Genomic DNA, 17,301 nt, shown 5'->3' with positions numbered 1-17,301 from the left:
AATCAGAACCTCTCATCACATGGTTATTACATACAATGGCAATAACACAATATACACAACTACATGAACTAACATAGTTAACATCTCTACGGCTCCAACAAGAAAGTTGTAAGAACATGTTATTGCATGCCAAATCTACACACCCGACATCAGTAAAACGCGCAGTGATTCGTAAAATTTTAAAAACTGCTAGTGAAGTATTCGCTGGCAACCAAGAACGACATGAATTACTAGCACTGAGAATCGCATTTGCTAATGGCTATACAGTACGTCCGCACTACCAAAAATCCTGCAATGTTCCACGCAAAAACAAACTTCCTCGTTGTCTTCCATTTATTTCTGATAGTGTCAGTGCCGTTGTTCAAGCACAGTTGCAAGATAACGTGATCCTGATTAATATCCTTAATGCGAACATCAAAAATACTGAAGTACAAAAAAATACAAATAAAAGAAATACATACATACATACATACATACATACATACATACATACATACATACATACATACATCGCATACATCGCATACATCGCATACATCGCATACATCGCATACATCGCATACATCGCATACATCGCATACATCGCATACATCGCATACATCGCATACATCGCATACATCGCATACATCGCATACATCGCATACATCGCATACATCGCATACATCGCATACATCGCATACATCGCATACATCGCATACATCGCATACATCGCATACATCGCATACATCGCATACATCGCATACATCGCATACATCGCATACATCGCATACATCGCATACATACATACATACATACATACATACATACATACATACATACATCGCATACAGACATCGTATGCTTACATACATACTTATCTTTCATTGTTCAAATATATCAGTGGGCAGTGAAATATGACACTCTAAAACTACTTAGATTTAGAACTGCAGGCATAAGAAAGCAGAAACGTGTGCAAAAGAAGGAGTTTCCTTTTTTACACATGTTTACGTCTACGTCGTCTTTCTAATTAAAATGAGGAAACGCTGAGGCTTTGCTTTAGTATTCTCATTTTTTTTTCAAGATATTAGGCAAGAGTAAATTTGCTTAAAATATCAACTGCAACTGCCCAACAACACTCCGCCCTTCTCTTTCCCCTAAAGATAAACCAGGTCTTTGTTCTCGTTTTAACGTTTTTGTTGCCTAATTCGTCTTTCCTTTTATCAGTCTAATACAATGCCTAACAATATATCAATCTAAGTTTGGAAAACTATATTGTGTTATTTATCAAAATAATGCATGTAATTAATAAAGTCTCTATCTCTAGTTAGTTATACCCTTATCGTGAACGTACTTCCATTTCTAGTGTTGTGTATTTCTATTACACTCTTCTATTACAGTTATGATTTTAATGTCTCATGTGTATCGTATGTATTTTAAAATATGTGTAATATACATATGCTATCATACAATGCCACTATAACAGCACTATTTTGTTTAGCCAGGTATGCAGTTAAACTAGTTTCAAGATGCACTCCACAACCTTTCTAAATTCTAAACATGAGTGAAATTGAGCAATATTTAAATCCCCCTCTATGTATAGACTTTTACATGATGTTCTTACGTAGAAATTTCTAAATCTAACTTGAGAATTCATTGTACTGAAATTTTCATTAACAGGAATTTATGTGCAACTACTATTTGGAGGAGACTAATATCTGTAATCATGTGCGACCTTTGCTGTGACAAATAGGATTACTCCCTATTTCTCGGCCATTGTTTCCTACTTGCTTTTATGCCCCTCGCCAAATTTATAGAGAATGATTGATAACTTATAACGAGAAATCTGGTTGAGTATCTCCTCAGCAATCTGTGCAACTTCGCTAGCAGAATAAAAGGATTGCTTATATGATATTCATTTTTAGATGCTATCCACTCAAAAGTGATTTCAGAAGGGAACAGGTAAATGTATTTCTCGCATCTCGGAAGTTTCAGCAGTAAAAAACTTGTGAGCTCTCCCTAATAAAAACGCCCCTCAGATGTTAAATCAGGTTACCTAGTCTGAGCGCGCAACACTTTCTCCTCGTGGGCGGCGTCAGTGACCGCGATCTCTCCTTTATGACCCTCATTTCTGAACTGCGCACAACATTTCCTCCTACCAAGATTTTCATCGTTCTGTTGAAGCAATTCATTTGAATTTCAATTCGTTCCTGGTGATCACTTCTTAAAATTGAACACTTAATAAGATTAGTGCATGCAATTGCAATTACTACTATTATTTGATGTTAAGTAAACAAATTTATCTGCGACATCTCAATGAATGTGTTTAGGTAAAACGCGATAGCAGAAAAATACATCTATCTGCAAAAAAAAACTCCATTTAGAGTGGAGAAGCTTTCGTCGCATCTCTCACTGATTGTGTTCTTAGCACTTCTACTCTCTTAGTCATTTACAATTCTATTGTACCACTGAACTTGAGAGGTCATAAAAATATCTGATCGCACCTCATCTTCTGCCACTACTCTTTGCACATTTATTGGATTTGGCATCTCCATCCGTGAAAAGGACAAATTTAGATGACTGCGTCCTGGATTTTTTTTGTCGTCATAACGACTGCAAATTCATCCTTCTGTGGAAAAAGTGGAGTGCCGTTCAGCGTGGAAGTTTTGCCTTCAGGTTCGAGATATTTGGTAATTGTAATAACTTGACATCGCGTGAAAATATTATGAAGTTTCCCGTTAGGCAAGACTTGCGTTCACTTAACGAACGCAGATAAATTGGGCTCCATTCTAGTTTGCATTTCCAATACTTAGCATGTTTTACTTTAAAAAAAGTTTTTGGTTTCGAAATAAATAAACCCCAGCCTTGATCCGTTGGACTATTCCGCTTGAAGCGTTGCTGAGAGATAGTAAGAGACAAGTGCCATGTAATGGTAATAGTAAAGGATAACGTTTCTGGCGTTGGGATCAATCATTGTAGCAATCCGCTTGGGATGCGCCCCCACGTTCACTTCAATTCGGAATCGTTTGAGGTTCACGAACGTGTAACTGGTCATACAATGTCTTGCGGTGGCTAGCCGATGTGCCAAATCAGTGTTTTTATCCTCCCAGACAATCAGTTTTCATCCCATAAGATGTGACACCCAGAACCAAGAATCAAAAGAGCCCAAATTGTTGTACTTACCTAAGTAGATAGACCATGTAGTCGCCCTCCTCTGCATATTGAAGAGTTTGGAAACAGAAACGAACCTGCGTTTGACCGCGAATTAATCGCATCTTGAGAAAGTTGTGACAGCTGTGGAAGGTAGTTCCACAACTGTCATTTGATCTTCCGTACCTTAGCTAACTAGCCCGTATCGCTCTACTCACTTCGTCGGATATGGAAGAAAAACAGAATTTTTTTCAGTCATCAACTGTGGCATATTCCCACTGCACAATAATACCTGGCATACATTAACAATGTAACCGTTAAAACTTGCAGTTCGCTACGCTAGATTCACCGCATCGATCTGCTCTTGGGTATCAGATGTCATCCTTACGGCTGTCCTAAAAATGTCTCCAATGACTGATATCTTGATTTTCTAAAGGTGAACCGAATGTCAATGGACTAATAAGTCCTTATTACTATTTTTTCGGAGCCACTGTGTCTTTCATTAAGTTTGACCAAAGTATTTCTATGTTAAGGTAAGGCAGCCAGTTTTCTTTGGATTCCTCCCCTATAAACAGTGTGTAGGGGACTACTGGTTTATAATCTCGAAACAAGTGTCCGTCCCATCTGTTAAGGAGTCTTCACTCTCCGACAAAGCGCTATCAGTTTTGGATATGAGCCTGGAATTCCCACCTGTTCAATCGACAGACTTCAGGGTGGTATTCAACGGCCTATGTCAGGTAACGTACGTGCGATATAGAGCCAAGCAAGGAACGAGTAGATGAATTACTATAAGTTCTATTTTCCTTTCGATGCCATTCTCGAAGTGCTGTTTAGACCGCAAGATCAATCCTCGAGTGGATGCCAAGTATCGGCTGTCCACCACATCAGATTTCTCGATTCTAAAACTCTTTCCGAAGAAACATCCTACTTCTAATCTCACGCCCATGCAGCGTCATGATCTAAGAGAGATAAGCAAAGTCTCTGCACGTCGCAAGACAATAGTCTCAGTCAGCGACAAGCACGGAGTGCCTCTGACCATATCGCCTGAATAAGACATGGTCATAGCTGGATGATGTGACACTCTACTGTTCTTTGTCATATAAAGAGTTCACAACACAAAGCCGTTATCTTAATAGTCTGGGACGAAATGGGATAGCCTGCGGGGTTACGTAACACAATGATCACACGACTGAAATAATTTTCTAGTTGCTGGGTTCTAGACGTGCTATCAAAGACGCATAAGCTCTCTTTTTCTGCTCTCCTCTCAGAAAAAAAAACCCAATAGTTTATTAGGTACGTCCTATCACAGGCAACGTAGAAGATCCCACTGATAGATACAATTTTTGATAGCCCCATATATCTTGTAATACTTGAACAAATTCTAATATTACTAATACTAATACTTACAAATACTAGTAATACGGGCTAACTCGGTCAAGTACGGTCACGACTACCAAGCAAGAGTTGTAGAAGTACAAAACTATGCATGAACATTGATAAACAGACGGTGAGTGACGTTGCGACCCCGTCGGTCACCGTCGCTTGCTCTAACTTGTCATAAAATAGAAATTTGAGGACATCTTATATATCGTTAAACTTCCCTCTTAGAGATCTATCTGAAAACTGGCATATCGTTGAGAAAGGAGCAAAATGGCGACAAATGTGCGCCAAAAGGCAGTAATTAGAACCTAACATAGCTTGAGGTTATGCTCGAAAAAGTGTTCAAAAAACTCGAATTTTCACATTTGGTCAGAACAGAAAGAAATTGTTAGAGGCAAGCACATAAAATTGTTGATTTGTTATTTTTTCCACTCATTTGTGCGATTTTGATTGTTATGTAAAATCGCGATTCGTCCATAATTTGAACCTTAGGTGCAAAGAAAGGAGTAGTCAAAGCAGCAAATAAAATGGCGATCAAGCACAACTACAACTAAGTTTGTGAGATTTGTATTCCATGTGAAGAGACGAACTTCATTCGTACAGTAGAGCAGCGCAAAATGTGAAAATCCAACTTTTCGTCCTTTTCCTTTTTTCACCTCTACCTTGCACCTCCGTTAACATCCAGAAGAGAGTTCAAGTTGAAAGAACCTGAGCAGAGCTTTCAAAACACTTAATTTACTCTACTTTATCGAGCTTGTTTCACTCTTAGTAGATTTTCTCGCTTTCTTATAACAACTTCTTTTCATAACTCTCCATAGAAATTAAGAATATGAAACTCGATTTGGTTGGATCTTATGCAACTATTTCAATACTACATTTACAAAAAATACTACATACTACATTTAAAAAAAATTGAGTTCAAGACAGCATTTAGAGTTGAATGATATCATTTTCAAAGGTATTCGAGATTATTATTTTTTTCTATCATACTACGCATCCCGGCTACGTTTGCACCTCATCCAGAGCTGGTCTATAGCACCACTAGCAAATACAGCGCTGGAACGAGAACATTTATGCGGATGTCAGATATTTTTGCTAGGAAAAAGTTCTGTATTAATCTTTTGCAAATATTATACAGTCAAATCAAAGATCAACGTCAATCTGATGAAGAATTCTAGTGAAGATGAGGTGACTAATATTGTTACTTGATTTCGCCGCTCCAGTTCACCTGTCAGGTGATACGATGAGATTTAAACTACCTTGTTCTTTGTGTTATAATATATGCAATTGCAAGAATGACCACCATCTTTTTTATCACTCATTGTTTTTGTTATTTCAAAATTGACTCTAACTACAAACATGACAATAGTAAATCCAACATCAGACGATGAATATTGATATATTAGTATTGAAGTGAATTGATGTAATTACGCCGATAGTGAAGCGCTCCATTTGTTCCCTATTCCATATACATATCTTAATTTTTGCGAGCAATATGTGGATGTGATATCCAAATTCTGTTCCCTTCCAACGCTACAGCAGTGACTGCCGAAAGTGCAGTAGGATTGACTTCGATTTTACTGTGTAATGTTTGTGAAAGAATAATTCAGAACTTTTTCCAAGCAAAAATATCCGAGTCCGAATGAATGTCGTCTTTCCAACGCTGCAGTTGCTGAAGTGCGATAGGCCAGGCCTATCTGAAATGCGAAAATACCCAAGCTTGGGAGTCTGATATCACTCAACTCGAAATGCCGTTGCGAACTCAGTTTTTTGTAATGTATTTGTTGTATTGAACTAGTTGCATAAAATCTAACTTAACCGAGTTTCAACTTCTTCCTTCCTATGGAAAGTTATGAAAAGGAGTAGGAGTAATGAATGTAATCGCAATAATTGGTCCCTGGATTTTGCGGCTTCCCCTTCTCTCTGCGCAAATAAAACTCCTTCCCGGAGGAGGCAATTTTCCGATAGCTTATAAAACTTTGACATAATATCGACATCCGCCAGGCAAAACCTTTCAATAAAAAAACCTTGATGTAGACAATTTCAGTATGGTACCCTCCGCCGTGTGATCCCCACGTTCAAAGTAGAGAGGAGGGATTCTAGAATTATGAGTTCCCATGGAAGGTCTTAGTCCTCATGGTAAACTCGGAAAGCCTCTCTCTCCTCTCCACCCCTCCCCCCTCCCCACAACCCTCACTCCCCCTCTCCTTTTCGTTCCATTCTGGGCTGTGGGTCCCGATGTGAAGCTCCTCAAGCGTTCTTGTGGGGCTAATTTTGGCGTTGAAATCGGCAACTATGACCTTCTAGAAGATATAGTTTTCTCCGTAGAACTTCTCTAGGTCCATATAGAAAGATTCGACTTCTTCTTCTTTGTAGCTTGACGTTGGAGCGCAAACGACAAAAATTGTCAAAGCTGATGTTGAACCACATCTTCTCATCCGTAAACGTCCGATACGGGTTGTAAGTTGTTCGAAAGAGTCGATGTTTACTGCCATATGCGTGTTGACGAGGACACCAAGTCCATCAACTCCTCTACTGTCGCACGTTCCTAAGAACAGTATCTCCAGCGTCATACACGGCGTTCAGTGGGTGGCGTTGCCTTCTCTCGGTCAGTCCGATGACGTCCTACTTAAACTTCTTGGCTTGCATCATCAGATCTTCAATGTAAGTACAGTTCGTCATCCTAGTCCTTTTCCGTTTCCGTAGCCTACATGACTCCTACAACCCCGTCTTTCCTGGCGCTACCGTACCAGGCTTTCCTCCGGAATCGGGATACTCCTCTGTATTACTGTGTTCTGCATACAAACCCATGGGCAGGTTGCAGGCCGGTAGTTCCATGAGTTTTTAAAGAACGTTAGTTCTTCCTGTAGTGAACAGGTGGAGTTTATTTGTTGCAGGCGACTCCAAACCGCCTCCAAGTCACTTAAATGCAGGCTTTTGGTGGGGCCTACGTGTGAGTTAGAAGGATGTTTTGAGTCAGTCTTGGCACAGCAGAAGCAGAGAGTCCGTCCCCTGAATCTACCTGTGTCTCAGAGCAGTTGTAATAAATTATATATTATTACAATTACAATACTAATGACAATATTAAAAAATGACAACAATAATAATGATAATAATAATGACAATAATATTGACAATAATTATGACACTAAAAATGACAATACTAATGATAGTAATAAGGACAATAATAACAATGATAACAATAACAACTATGATAATTCTTACAAATTTCATCGGTGAGCTGATATTATTGTCTGCCGTGCAGAAAATCCATCGACTGTTCCATAGTCAGGGATAAGCTCCCTGTCAACAATGAACATGCGGGTACAAGTCGACAGTGTCGGCAGTTCAGTGTAACGAGATGAACAATTGTCATTAAAGATCCCATGCTTCCTCTAGCATTTGAATTACTTTCGTGGGGATTTGGCGGTATGAAATGACCAAAACACATTTTTGCAATGTCTGGGTGGGTAACTTCCACCATACAATTGCGCAACTTATACACCCCGTCCATGCTCCGAGCGTATACCCAATTGCATTTCGGTTAGTACAAGCAGGGTCACCGCGAACAGGGAGCCATTACACTTGTATATGCGTCCCTAGTAGTAATAACAGTAGTAATTACTAATAGTAATAATGCAATTGCTTGTTCCAACCTTGACTCAGAGATTGAAACAATGATCGGGTGGGATTATAGACCGAAAGTTTGTTGAAAGTGTTCATAAATAATACCTACGACATCTACTATAACCTCCTTCCTTTCCTTAGTAAATGGCTTCTACAATGAAATGTAACTATCAAGATGGAGTACAGTATGCATCAATATTTCTGCTCAGACAGAATTGCAGGGAATTGAGATGAGCTGTGATAAGGCAGATAATTTTGACTTTTTGTGCGGCTTCGGCAATGACACGAGACGTGCTGCCTGTCATGTGAAATCAGACACTATCAATGACACGTGTGTCAATGGTAGTAATAATTACAATAATAGCAGTTTAGATGTAATGTTGACAACAGTGTGCTTCGCCTCCTAATTAGAGAAGAAAATGTGGGGAAATTTGTATAGCACTTTATAATAATAACAGTATGATTCCGTAATGATACTAATGATAGCTCACTATCTTATCTACCTTCAACGGATAAATTGCAAAAAGATATCGCTATCCTCTGGAATTCAAGGAGCACCCGTTCTGGGGTGTGCCCAGCCATCGTGCGTCGCTCAACCAGCTGATGATACTGACGATAGCATATTCAACGCTGATTCGTCCGGGCAAATTGATGGTTTTTTTCGTGAAGGTGATAGCTCTCACCAAGGTTATCTCCAAACAAATAAACTCCGAGCGGTGCGTTGTTTTTTTTTTCCCAAAGAGTCTAACGTTGTTCATTTAATTTGGTTCTGTTCTCCTAGTATTGACTTCGCGCGAAAAAAAGCAACGAACATAACAGTACCAGAAGTTTCCTTGTTGAAACCGCTGTCTCCTTCACTCTGCGCAGAATTCGACCAACAGTAGTCCGGTTTCCCCAAGGAGTCCCTTTTCCTTAAGTTTAATTGAGCGGTTGTATTAGGTTGTCCAATTAGTTCCTTTCCATAGTTTTGTTCTCACATTTTTAATTTTTGCTCAAGAAAAAAACAATTCCAGTCAGCTGATAGTCACAAATGTAGTCAATATTCCATGACCGTTGTCCATCAATCGAATACACTGCTTGTAAGAGCCCCGAATAAATATTAGTCAGACATGACAAACGATATCACTACTATAAGCTGTTGTCCATACGATTGCTTTGTCTAAAAGCTTCTAAAATTGGACTATGCTTTGGAAAGGAGAACATAGTAAAAAGATCTAGTTCTTCTTGCAGTTAAATTAAACAAAACATTCGTACTCTGTTTTCGTCTCTTTCAGCAATTCTGTAGAGTATGCTTACTCTGGATCAGAATACCCGACACTTCCCTTTTATGGTGCACGAAGATCGCCCACATTTCAGTCTGATACACTTTTTTCTTGACACCACACCTTTATTAATTGTTTTTGCCCTTGAGGCATCTCTAAGATGTTAGTTTGAAAAGGTTTAATGTCTACCCAGTTTTTTTTTTTGCGGGAACGATTGGCATCCTCCATACTCTGCCAAGAAAATTCTTTCTTTTTTGCCAATTAAGTAGTTTCTTCTGATTCCAAAGTATCTCCTCGATCAGTTTGTAGGAACTGGATTTCAGCTCCATTTTTTGCATAGATGTGCGTGATTTAACATTCTACTAGGACCAATTTTGGATTTTATTACGACTATGAATACAACGAACACTAATCATGCACAATTGAACAAAAATAAAATAGAGATTCAAACTCTACACAACAAGATCTTAGAGGCGCTCTAGGAGAAAAACAACAGAATTAATGAGAAAGAACCTTGTTGAGACAGCGGTATCCCACACGTACACATCATATACGAAAAAAGAATGAGAAGCAAGAAGCTTTTTATGGACAGGCTCAATGCAAGAGTTCAACGAGGACTCTTCATATCACCCTGGTATGGCACGTTTTTTCGCCGGCTTTACAGATATATCTTCTTATGAATCTTGAAAGAAAAGAGTAAAACCCAAACAGCTACTATGCACTAGATTTCACAACTCGAAGAATTACACGTTATGCACTGAATTACGCAGAACTGTTCTGAGGAATTCGACCAGCTAGCGTGTTCTCGAAAAAATCAGTGGGTTGGTGGAATTGAATATATTGATCACCCACGCCAACCGTGAGTATCACTGTCCTTCTTGCATTGTTCGTAGAATGTACCTGTCCGTTTTTACTACTTATGACACTTTAAGGCTGCTTCTCCAATGTTGTACATTCGAAGGTTTACGATTTTCTCAAGTTGTTGGAGTTACGCCAATTGGACCCGGCGAAGCAGTTACAGGAGGAGAAGTGGTGCGCGATGGACGCCAAATTTCATTCGATGTTATTGCTAACATAAGGAAAGTAGTGAGTAGTGAGGAGCCAAAAATGTAAGTTTGCTTCCTGTGTAGCTGCAAAACACTAAAATACCCCTGGGAAGTCACTTAGGGTTGCACCTCTAATTTCACCCTATGAAAAGAACGAACAAGCAAAAATAAATAAACAGTAATAAAGCAAGAACAGTGCATTGCTCTTCGTTTTTCTAGCTACGTCCTCTTATCTCCAGGTGCTCGGACGAATAACTCAAAAAATCAAACACCTTCCACTTTTTCCTCTGAAATACTCAATCAGAAAGTTGCGTGTTGACATTTACTTTCATCCCTTCAACATCTCTTTCTAGGCCTCAAAAAGATTTATTTCCGAAGAAAGCAGAGGAAAAAAATGTCTTGCAGTATGCAGTAGTTTCAGAGGATCTGCAAATATTAGGCACAAAAGTCCGCTCGGAAAAATGGTTATGGAACTTTGGTTGCTGGTGCACGCGTGAGGTTATGGATTTTCAGATGAGTGGTCAAACTGTGGGGCCTTAAGGTGAAAATAGTAATGTGCATAACAGTGCTCATCAATCCCTTGGGATGCACTTACGCGTTCGAGTTTAATTCCTAGGTTTATGAAGTAAGAAGTATGAAGTCGTTTGAGGTTTATGAAGACGTGTGCAGCATATTCAATGACTAGCGAGGTCCTGCCGATGAAACTAGCCAGTATTTTTACTCTCTCAAAGGAGTCGGTACCAACGTGTTGACTCTAGAAGGTTTTAAAATTTGGCTGGCTCTAGGGCGGTTTTAGAATCTGAAATCGCCTTAGAATGACAAGGTCTTGATAATAATAATTATTAGAGAGAAAGCAACACGACTTTCTGTTTTTTTTCAAAAAGTATTTTTTCGCTCTTTTTACAAGTCGCCCCATTTCATCTAGTTTACAACAGACTAATAAACTACCGCGAAAAATTATTCCTCTATATTTGTAGCTGCGAATCGGCCCTAACTCACAAACAATTTCACCTCAAGGATAAGTGACACTTGTTACTCTGTTCTTCCACGACAGTAACACCTGTTGAAAAAAACTTTGCACAATTTTCAAACGTTCAAAACAGTGCCGACGTGTCAGTGACAAAATGCTTAGCATTATGAGATTCTCTTCATCTTGCTGACCCACTCCGTTTTTGCATTTGCTTGCTTGATGCCTAAATTTCTAGAAAATGGCCTCTAAAAATGACGCCATAAAAATACGGGTGTGCAACTTCTATGAAAAACATGCGCATCTTTGCAAATCCTTCATTGTGAGGCAATTATGTCCGAGGGATTGGCGCAGTGAACTATACACCAGATTTTCAAGGATGCTGAGAGTAAGAAACCACAACCCTTTAGACAGCCTGGGGAGAGTAGGGTTGCAAAAATTATAAGCAAGAAAATGTTAAGCTGAACAAGGACTTCAACAATCGACGCGACATTTGACCAAGCAGCCAAGAAGTATGGATCATCTTTAAAATCAACTGGACCTTACAAACGAAGTGACAGCTACTAGAAGAAGATGATTCCGGGTCAAACGAAAGCCCAGAAAGACACTGCCAAGGCCAAATGTGTGCCTTTCATAAGGATCTTCCTTGTCCGTGACTGGATCTTGGATGATCATTCGCATGGTATGGTGTCCGCGAAGGACTTTCGTGCTGAAACAAACCAACTCCTGATCAGTAGAATCAAGTACTGCTCAAAAACATCGACATAAGCCATGTCCAGAGTCTCACCGAATCGACCAAGAAAAGCCAAAGTCCAGCGAAATGACATGATCAAAAGGAACAAAGAACAACACCGTGTTCTCCGAATTCTCTTTTGGTTGATATCATGTTTGCTTCTTTGTTGTTAAAAAATAATACAATATCGCTCAATGAACATTGTGCAAATTTTTTTGAGCAGGTTTTAAACACACAGTTTTTCGTAGAATTTTTTATTCATTATCAAATGGTAGAAAGAAAACAATGCACGGTGCGACAGAAATAACTCCTACTTTTCAAAGATGACTGAAAAATGGTACGTTGTGCCACTAAAATCCTTTTACTTCCCAAATGTAATTTTTTACTCAAAGTTTAAACAATTACATCGTCCGATTAGTGACCTTGACAGCTGACACGCATTTGAAACAGTTCATGGGAATTTTTCATCATTCTCACTACCATGTCGAGCGAAACTCTTTCGATCTCTTCATGAATGGACTCCTTCAGTTGATTCAAGGACAATGTTTGGAAACTTCGGCATTGAGGTACCCCAAAGCAGAAATCCGATCTCCCTCTCAAATGAAAGAATTACCTGTGAAAGATACGAAAAGTATACTTTTGCAAGAAGAGACGAAATTTCTCGCAACTTGGCTCTTGAAAACCACACTGAGCTGTTATGCTTTACAAACGTCAACAGAAATAGTTCTAAGCAAGTGAGAATGTTTTTTGATAAACAAAATGCAAATTGAACTGTTTTACATAACAAAAAATTGAAGTGTTATACATAACAAAAAGCGCTCAATTCCCAAGCAAATCTTCTCCGGCTATTTATCGCCTTTTGCTAACCTAAAATGGGTATCTTGGCTATTCTTCTCTTATCGTATCGTTTTGCGCATAAGCGTTGCGGTTTGCTCGCCCATGCCTATAAGAAAAACAGCTTTCCACCCACCCAAAATCCTCGAGACAGCTTCATAGCGGAAACGTACTTTTTCATAATTAAAACGATGCTGCCCATCTTCGGGACACTTTTCCTTCAAGTAGCCTTTATTATATATGAAGGACGTAACTATAACTTGCCACAAGAAGTTAGAGCAGTGGAAACCACATCATTAAATCAGAACGTCAGGAAATTTTCCTGATGTTCTGAAAATGGTCAAAAAGCCATAGAAGATAAATCAATTTGCAGACAACGCATCACGAAACTGACAATATCTGGACCTCTCAACAAATAGATAGGAGAAAGGATGTAGTTCACAAGTATGAACGTGGCCACACTCATTCCTTTGCAGAAGTCCAGACAAGCGCGTATGAAATACCACAGTGTGACTGTCTCTCCAACAATGACGTACATGACTTATTACGGGTGGTGGAATGCGGCCAATCGGCTGAAGCTTTCAACACTTTTGAGAGAGAATGTAGAACAAGACTTTTGAACATGAGGTTTTTACGACAGCTCACTAGGTGGGTGATCTGGTCTTCCTTTGTTTATAACACAGTAAATGCGTGCGGCAAAAATAAAAATAAATGAAAGAAAGAAAAGTAGCAATGGTGGTTAAATTAAATGGTTCTTCCGTTACAAAAGCTGAGAGGTATCGTCACGATATCCATAATGGATGCAAGAGTCATTCTAAATTAGAAATTGAGCAGAAGAACGGGAATGAAAAACATAGAGCAGAACTTTCACCAACTTTTACAATCTTGAAACGACTAACAACACTACCTAAGTGAAAGGTATGTCAGTCGAGAGCAAAAACAAAATGTAAGCGATTGAAGTTGTTGAACGGAGAGTCACACTGATGAAAAAATAAAAAAGAAATTGGAGAGCAGAAGTGATTACGAATATAAGAACTGCAAGATATCAGAACTCTAAAGGCAGGCTTATCATGAAATCGCATAAATGTTGCAGTACTTCATATTTCCTTTATTTTTTCGAAATTAAAGTAAATAGAATTTTTTTTGTTCTGAAATATACTCTCCTGAGTTATCTACTCTTTTCTTTAATCATTTTATTAGACTTCCAGTCTTTCTATTGTTCGGTGGAAAAAATACTCCTTCGATGCAACTCAAAAAAGTCGCTCTGTTTAAAAGATTATTCTATAATTTATATTGCACACTAGTACACAATACGCTCCCATGAGCTTCCCGCTTTCACTCACCTCATCGGTAACGTCTTTTTAACGTGCATTGCGCAGATGGTATTCCAGGAAAGTTCGTTTACCTAATCGATGATAAAGATCGAACAACTCCTGCTGTTCGAACACTACCCGTATGTAGTTCCACTTTTGATGTGGTGACCGGAATAAGAATAGAGGCGGTGACAGGACCCTTCGTGTTCAACTTCGCCACTGATGGCATCATGCGAAGGACAACCACCAGTGAGCCCCCAGGCCGATCCCGAGTACGTCGACTACGTAGTGATATTCGTTTTAAGCACCGCGAAGCTGCAACTTGTCATCGACCTTGTATCGAAACCTCCTGCAGCCTCCAGTTTACGACTTGGTCCTGATATATGTAAGCAGACGTGGATTTCGCGAGACCATCAACGGGAATAAGGGTGAACGAGTAACTAGTTGGACGTGTGGGCAAGTTCTGCTATCTAGTCTGTATGGTGAAGAACGACGGCAGCTGTGGGAAAGAGATTCAAAAAGCTGTTCTAATTAAGCATTCAAATCTTTAACAATGTCCCTCTGACCGACTGTTGTTACTAACAAAGTAAATTCGCAAGTCTACTTATGTTCACGTTTCTGTTTCGCGAGTCTCTTATGACAAACGAAAAAGTTTCGAGTGGAAAGTCTTCAAAATTAATCCCATCTTACGGCCAGAAGAAGTGCAAATTCTAACCCCGTTCTGCAAGGCTGTTAGCAAGAAACATTACGTTTGTGAAGATCCCTCCCAGATTTTTTAGACTTGTCCTTCTTTGTGCTGTTCACAGAATTTTCATCTGTTTGTGTCCGCGCAAATACTCCTGATAGACATTTCTGCAAACGGTTATTTCACTTAATGTATTACGCATTCGGATCAGAGCTCAAAGTCCTTTCTCCAAGAAATTCATTGGTTGCTTTCGGAATTCGATCCAAGCTTGTCGTCCACAAGGCAGGTGGCGCGCTGGTTCGTGGACTGAGGAGCAGGTTGCAGTTAACCTTTGCGTCATTCTCAATCAGCTCATCAGCTTGAAACAAGGAGTTCTCAGAGATGCAATCGTTGACGAGTTATTTTCTCTTTCGCTGCCCACAACCGATGTTCTTTCCCATCTTGCTGTAGAGTTGTATTTTTGTTCGAAGGACATGCCGATCAATATCACTGCAGTAGGATGATATTATAGGACAGTTACCAATCAATCAAATCTTTTTCCATTGACAGCTCTACCTTGCACTGTCGCAGGCGCCGTCGGAGCTCTAGATGACGGGAGAAGGAATAAACTAGGCGATAAAGTTTGTGTTGAAAGCCAGAGAAGCTTTTTTCACTCCCTTCCTCATGCTTATTTTATGGTAGTCATTTCACTTTCATCATAGTGTTATCGCATTTTAAACGTCTCTTTGTTGGTTCTCGAGTACGCTTTGTAACTGAGCTCTTTGCCATTCCTTCATACTCTGTTATTCCTCAGCAGCCTGAACGTCCGGCTAAAGCCGGACTTCAGACCTTTTTTGTTGTTCGCTTCGCTCGCCTTCACTGATCAATCATGCTATATAATAACGCGCTTAGTCCGTGTGTGTGTGTGTGTGTGTGTGTGTGTGTGTGTGTGTGTGTGTGTGTGTGTGTGTGTGTGTGTGTGTGTGTGTGTGTGTGTGTGTGTGTGTGTGTGTCTGTGTGTGTGTGTGCGTGTGTGTCACGAAAATACTCTATAATGATGCAAAACTCTACAGCAGTGAGGTGCCGAACCATCGCCATGCTCCTGACAGGCGAGCACTCTACCTTTTCACCCTTGTCTAAAGCAATATAGAATATAGAGCAATATGTATGTTGGCCTTGATAAGGCAAGTTAGTTTCTCTCATATGTTAGTGAGAGTAAATAAACTTTTATATGAATGTATACTCCCAAAATTGCAAACTGTCATGCTATATAATAACGAGCTTATTCTGTCGCGTATGTGCGTCTGTGTATGTGCGTGTCCCAGTCAAGAAATCCCAAAAAGAGAGGGAATATTATGGCGTCGGTTTGGTGCACTGGACCTCCAAGACGGTAAAATTGGGTGAGATGGGTATTGTGGCGTCGAATTCGCGCCCCGGAGCCAGATAGCTGTGCCCCAACGCAGTAGCATGGGTTTCTGTGGTTCCTTCGCATTTCCCAGCATGTCACCCAATTCTGCTAACATCTTTTCTTCAAGAAGAGGAAAAGCACTTGCTAACGACTGCTTAAATACAATACATGGTAGCCAACGTTTACGCGATCTGACGTAGAACGTTATTTTTATCACTACGATAGTGATATTCATAATGAATAAATAATGAATATAATGAATGATCTCCCTCACTAGAGAGATCACAGCCGGTTAGTCGCGAGGCTATGTGGCGCGTCCCCTGGTGGCGGATAGGGGGCTAATCGCGGACCAAAAGAGACCTTGTGCTTGCCCAGAGACGCAGGTGAATCCAGGGGATGGACTCCCTGTTTCTGCTGAGCCAGGACTGACTTATGACATCCTTGTATCCCGCACGTCGGTCCGGCCAAAAGCCTGCAATCAAGTGACTGGGAGGTGAAAAGGAGGCGGTTTGGAGTCGCTTCCAACAAATAAGCTCCACATGTCCACTCCGGGAGAACGGAAGTTCTCCCAGAAACTCATGGGACTAGAGGCTTGCAACCTGCCCATCGGTTTTAAAAGTTTACGCACTTCACAGTAACAGAGAAGTCTCCTGATTCCGGAGGGAAGCCTGATACGGTAGCGCCAAGAAAGACGGGGTTGCAGGAGTCATATAGGCTGCCGAAACGGAAAAGGACTAGGACGATGATCTGTACTTATAACGCACGTACGCTTGCATCGGAAGCGGCCATCGAGGATCTGATGATGCAAACCAGGAAGTTTAAGTACGACGTCATCGGACTGATCGAGACGAGACGACGTCACCATCTCAAAGCCGTATATGAAACTGGAGAAGAACTGTTCTTAGGAAAATGCGAAAGTAGAGGTGTTGGAGGAGTTTGAG

At 40.1% G+C, this 17,301-nt stretch overlaps 2 protein-coding genes across 4 annotated transcripts in view; both read left to right on the top strand.

Annotated features, from left to right (window-relative positions):
• Window positions 1-2,552: 2,552 nt before the first annotated feature.
• Window positions 2,553-17,301, top strand: part of RB195_022919 (uncharacterized protein) — a gene marked incomplete at both ends in the record, with an annotated part of 40,930 nt that continues 26,181 nt past the window's right edge. Inside the window, 5 exons of one of the 3 annotated variants that reach the window (XM_064210178.1) lie at window positions 2,553-2,652; window positions 8,686-8,849; window positions 9,988-10,029; window positions 10,166-10,254; window positions 10,328-10,508. In XM_064210178.1, coding sequence (XP_064066063.1) covers window positions 2,553-2,652; window positions 8,686-8,849; window positions 9,988-10,029; window positions 10,166-10,254; window positions 10,328-10,508 — 576 coding nt within the window. Of the gene's footprint in view, window positions 2,653-8,685; window positions 8,850-9,987; window positions 10,030-10,165; window positions 10,255-10,327; window positions 10,509-17,301 lie in introns of those variants that run through there. The other 2 variants (XM_064210175.1, XM_064210177.1) reach the window with 2 other exon arrangements.
• Window positions 14,511-17,300, top strand: RB195_022924 (uncharacterized protein; the record flags this gene model as incomplete). Its single annotated transcript, XM_064210182.1, has 2 exons — window positions 14,511-14,673; window positions 16,996-17,300. 2 exons carry the CDS (start codon window positions 14,511-14,513, stop codon window positions 17,298-17,300), a joined length of 468 nt encoding a protein of 155 aa, XP_064066061.1.

Source organism: Necator americanus, chromosome X (assembly GCF_031761385.1).
Source record: "Necator americanus strain Aroian chromosome X, whole genome shotgun sequence".
NCBI lineage: Eukaryota > Metazoa > Nematoda > Chromadorea > Rhabditida > Ancylostomatidae > Necator > Necator americanus.
Note: the sequence above shows the minus strand (reverse complement) of the source record. Positions and strands in the feature narration are given on the sequence as shown.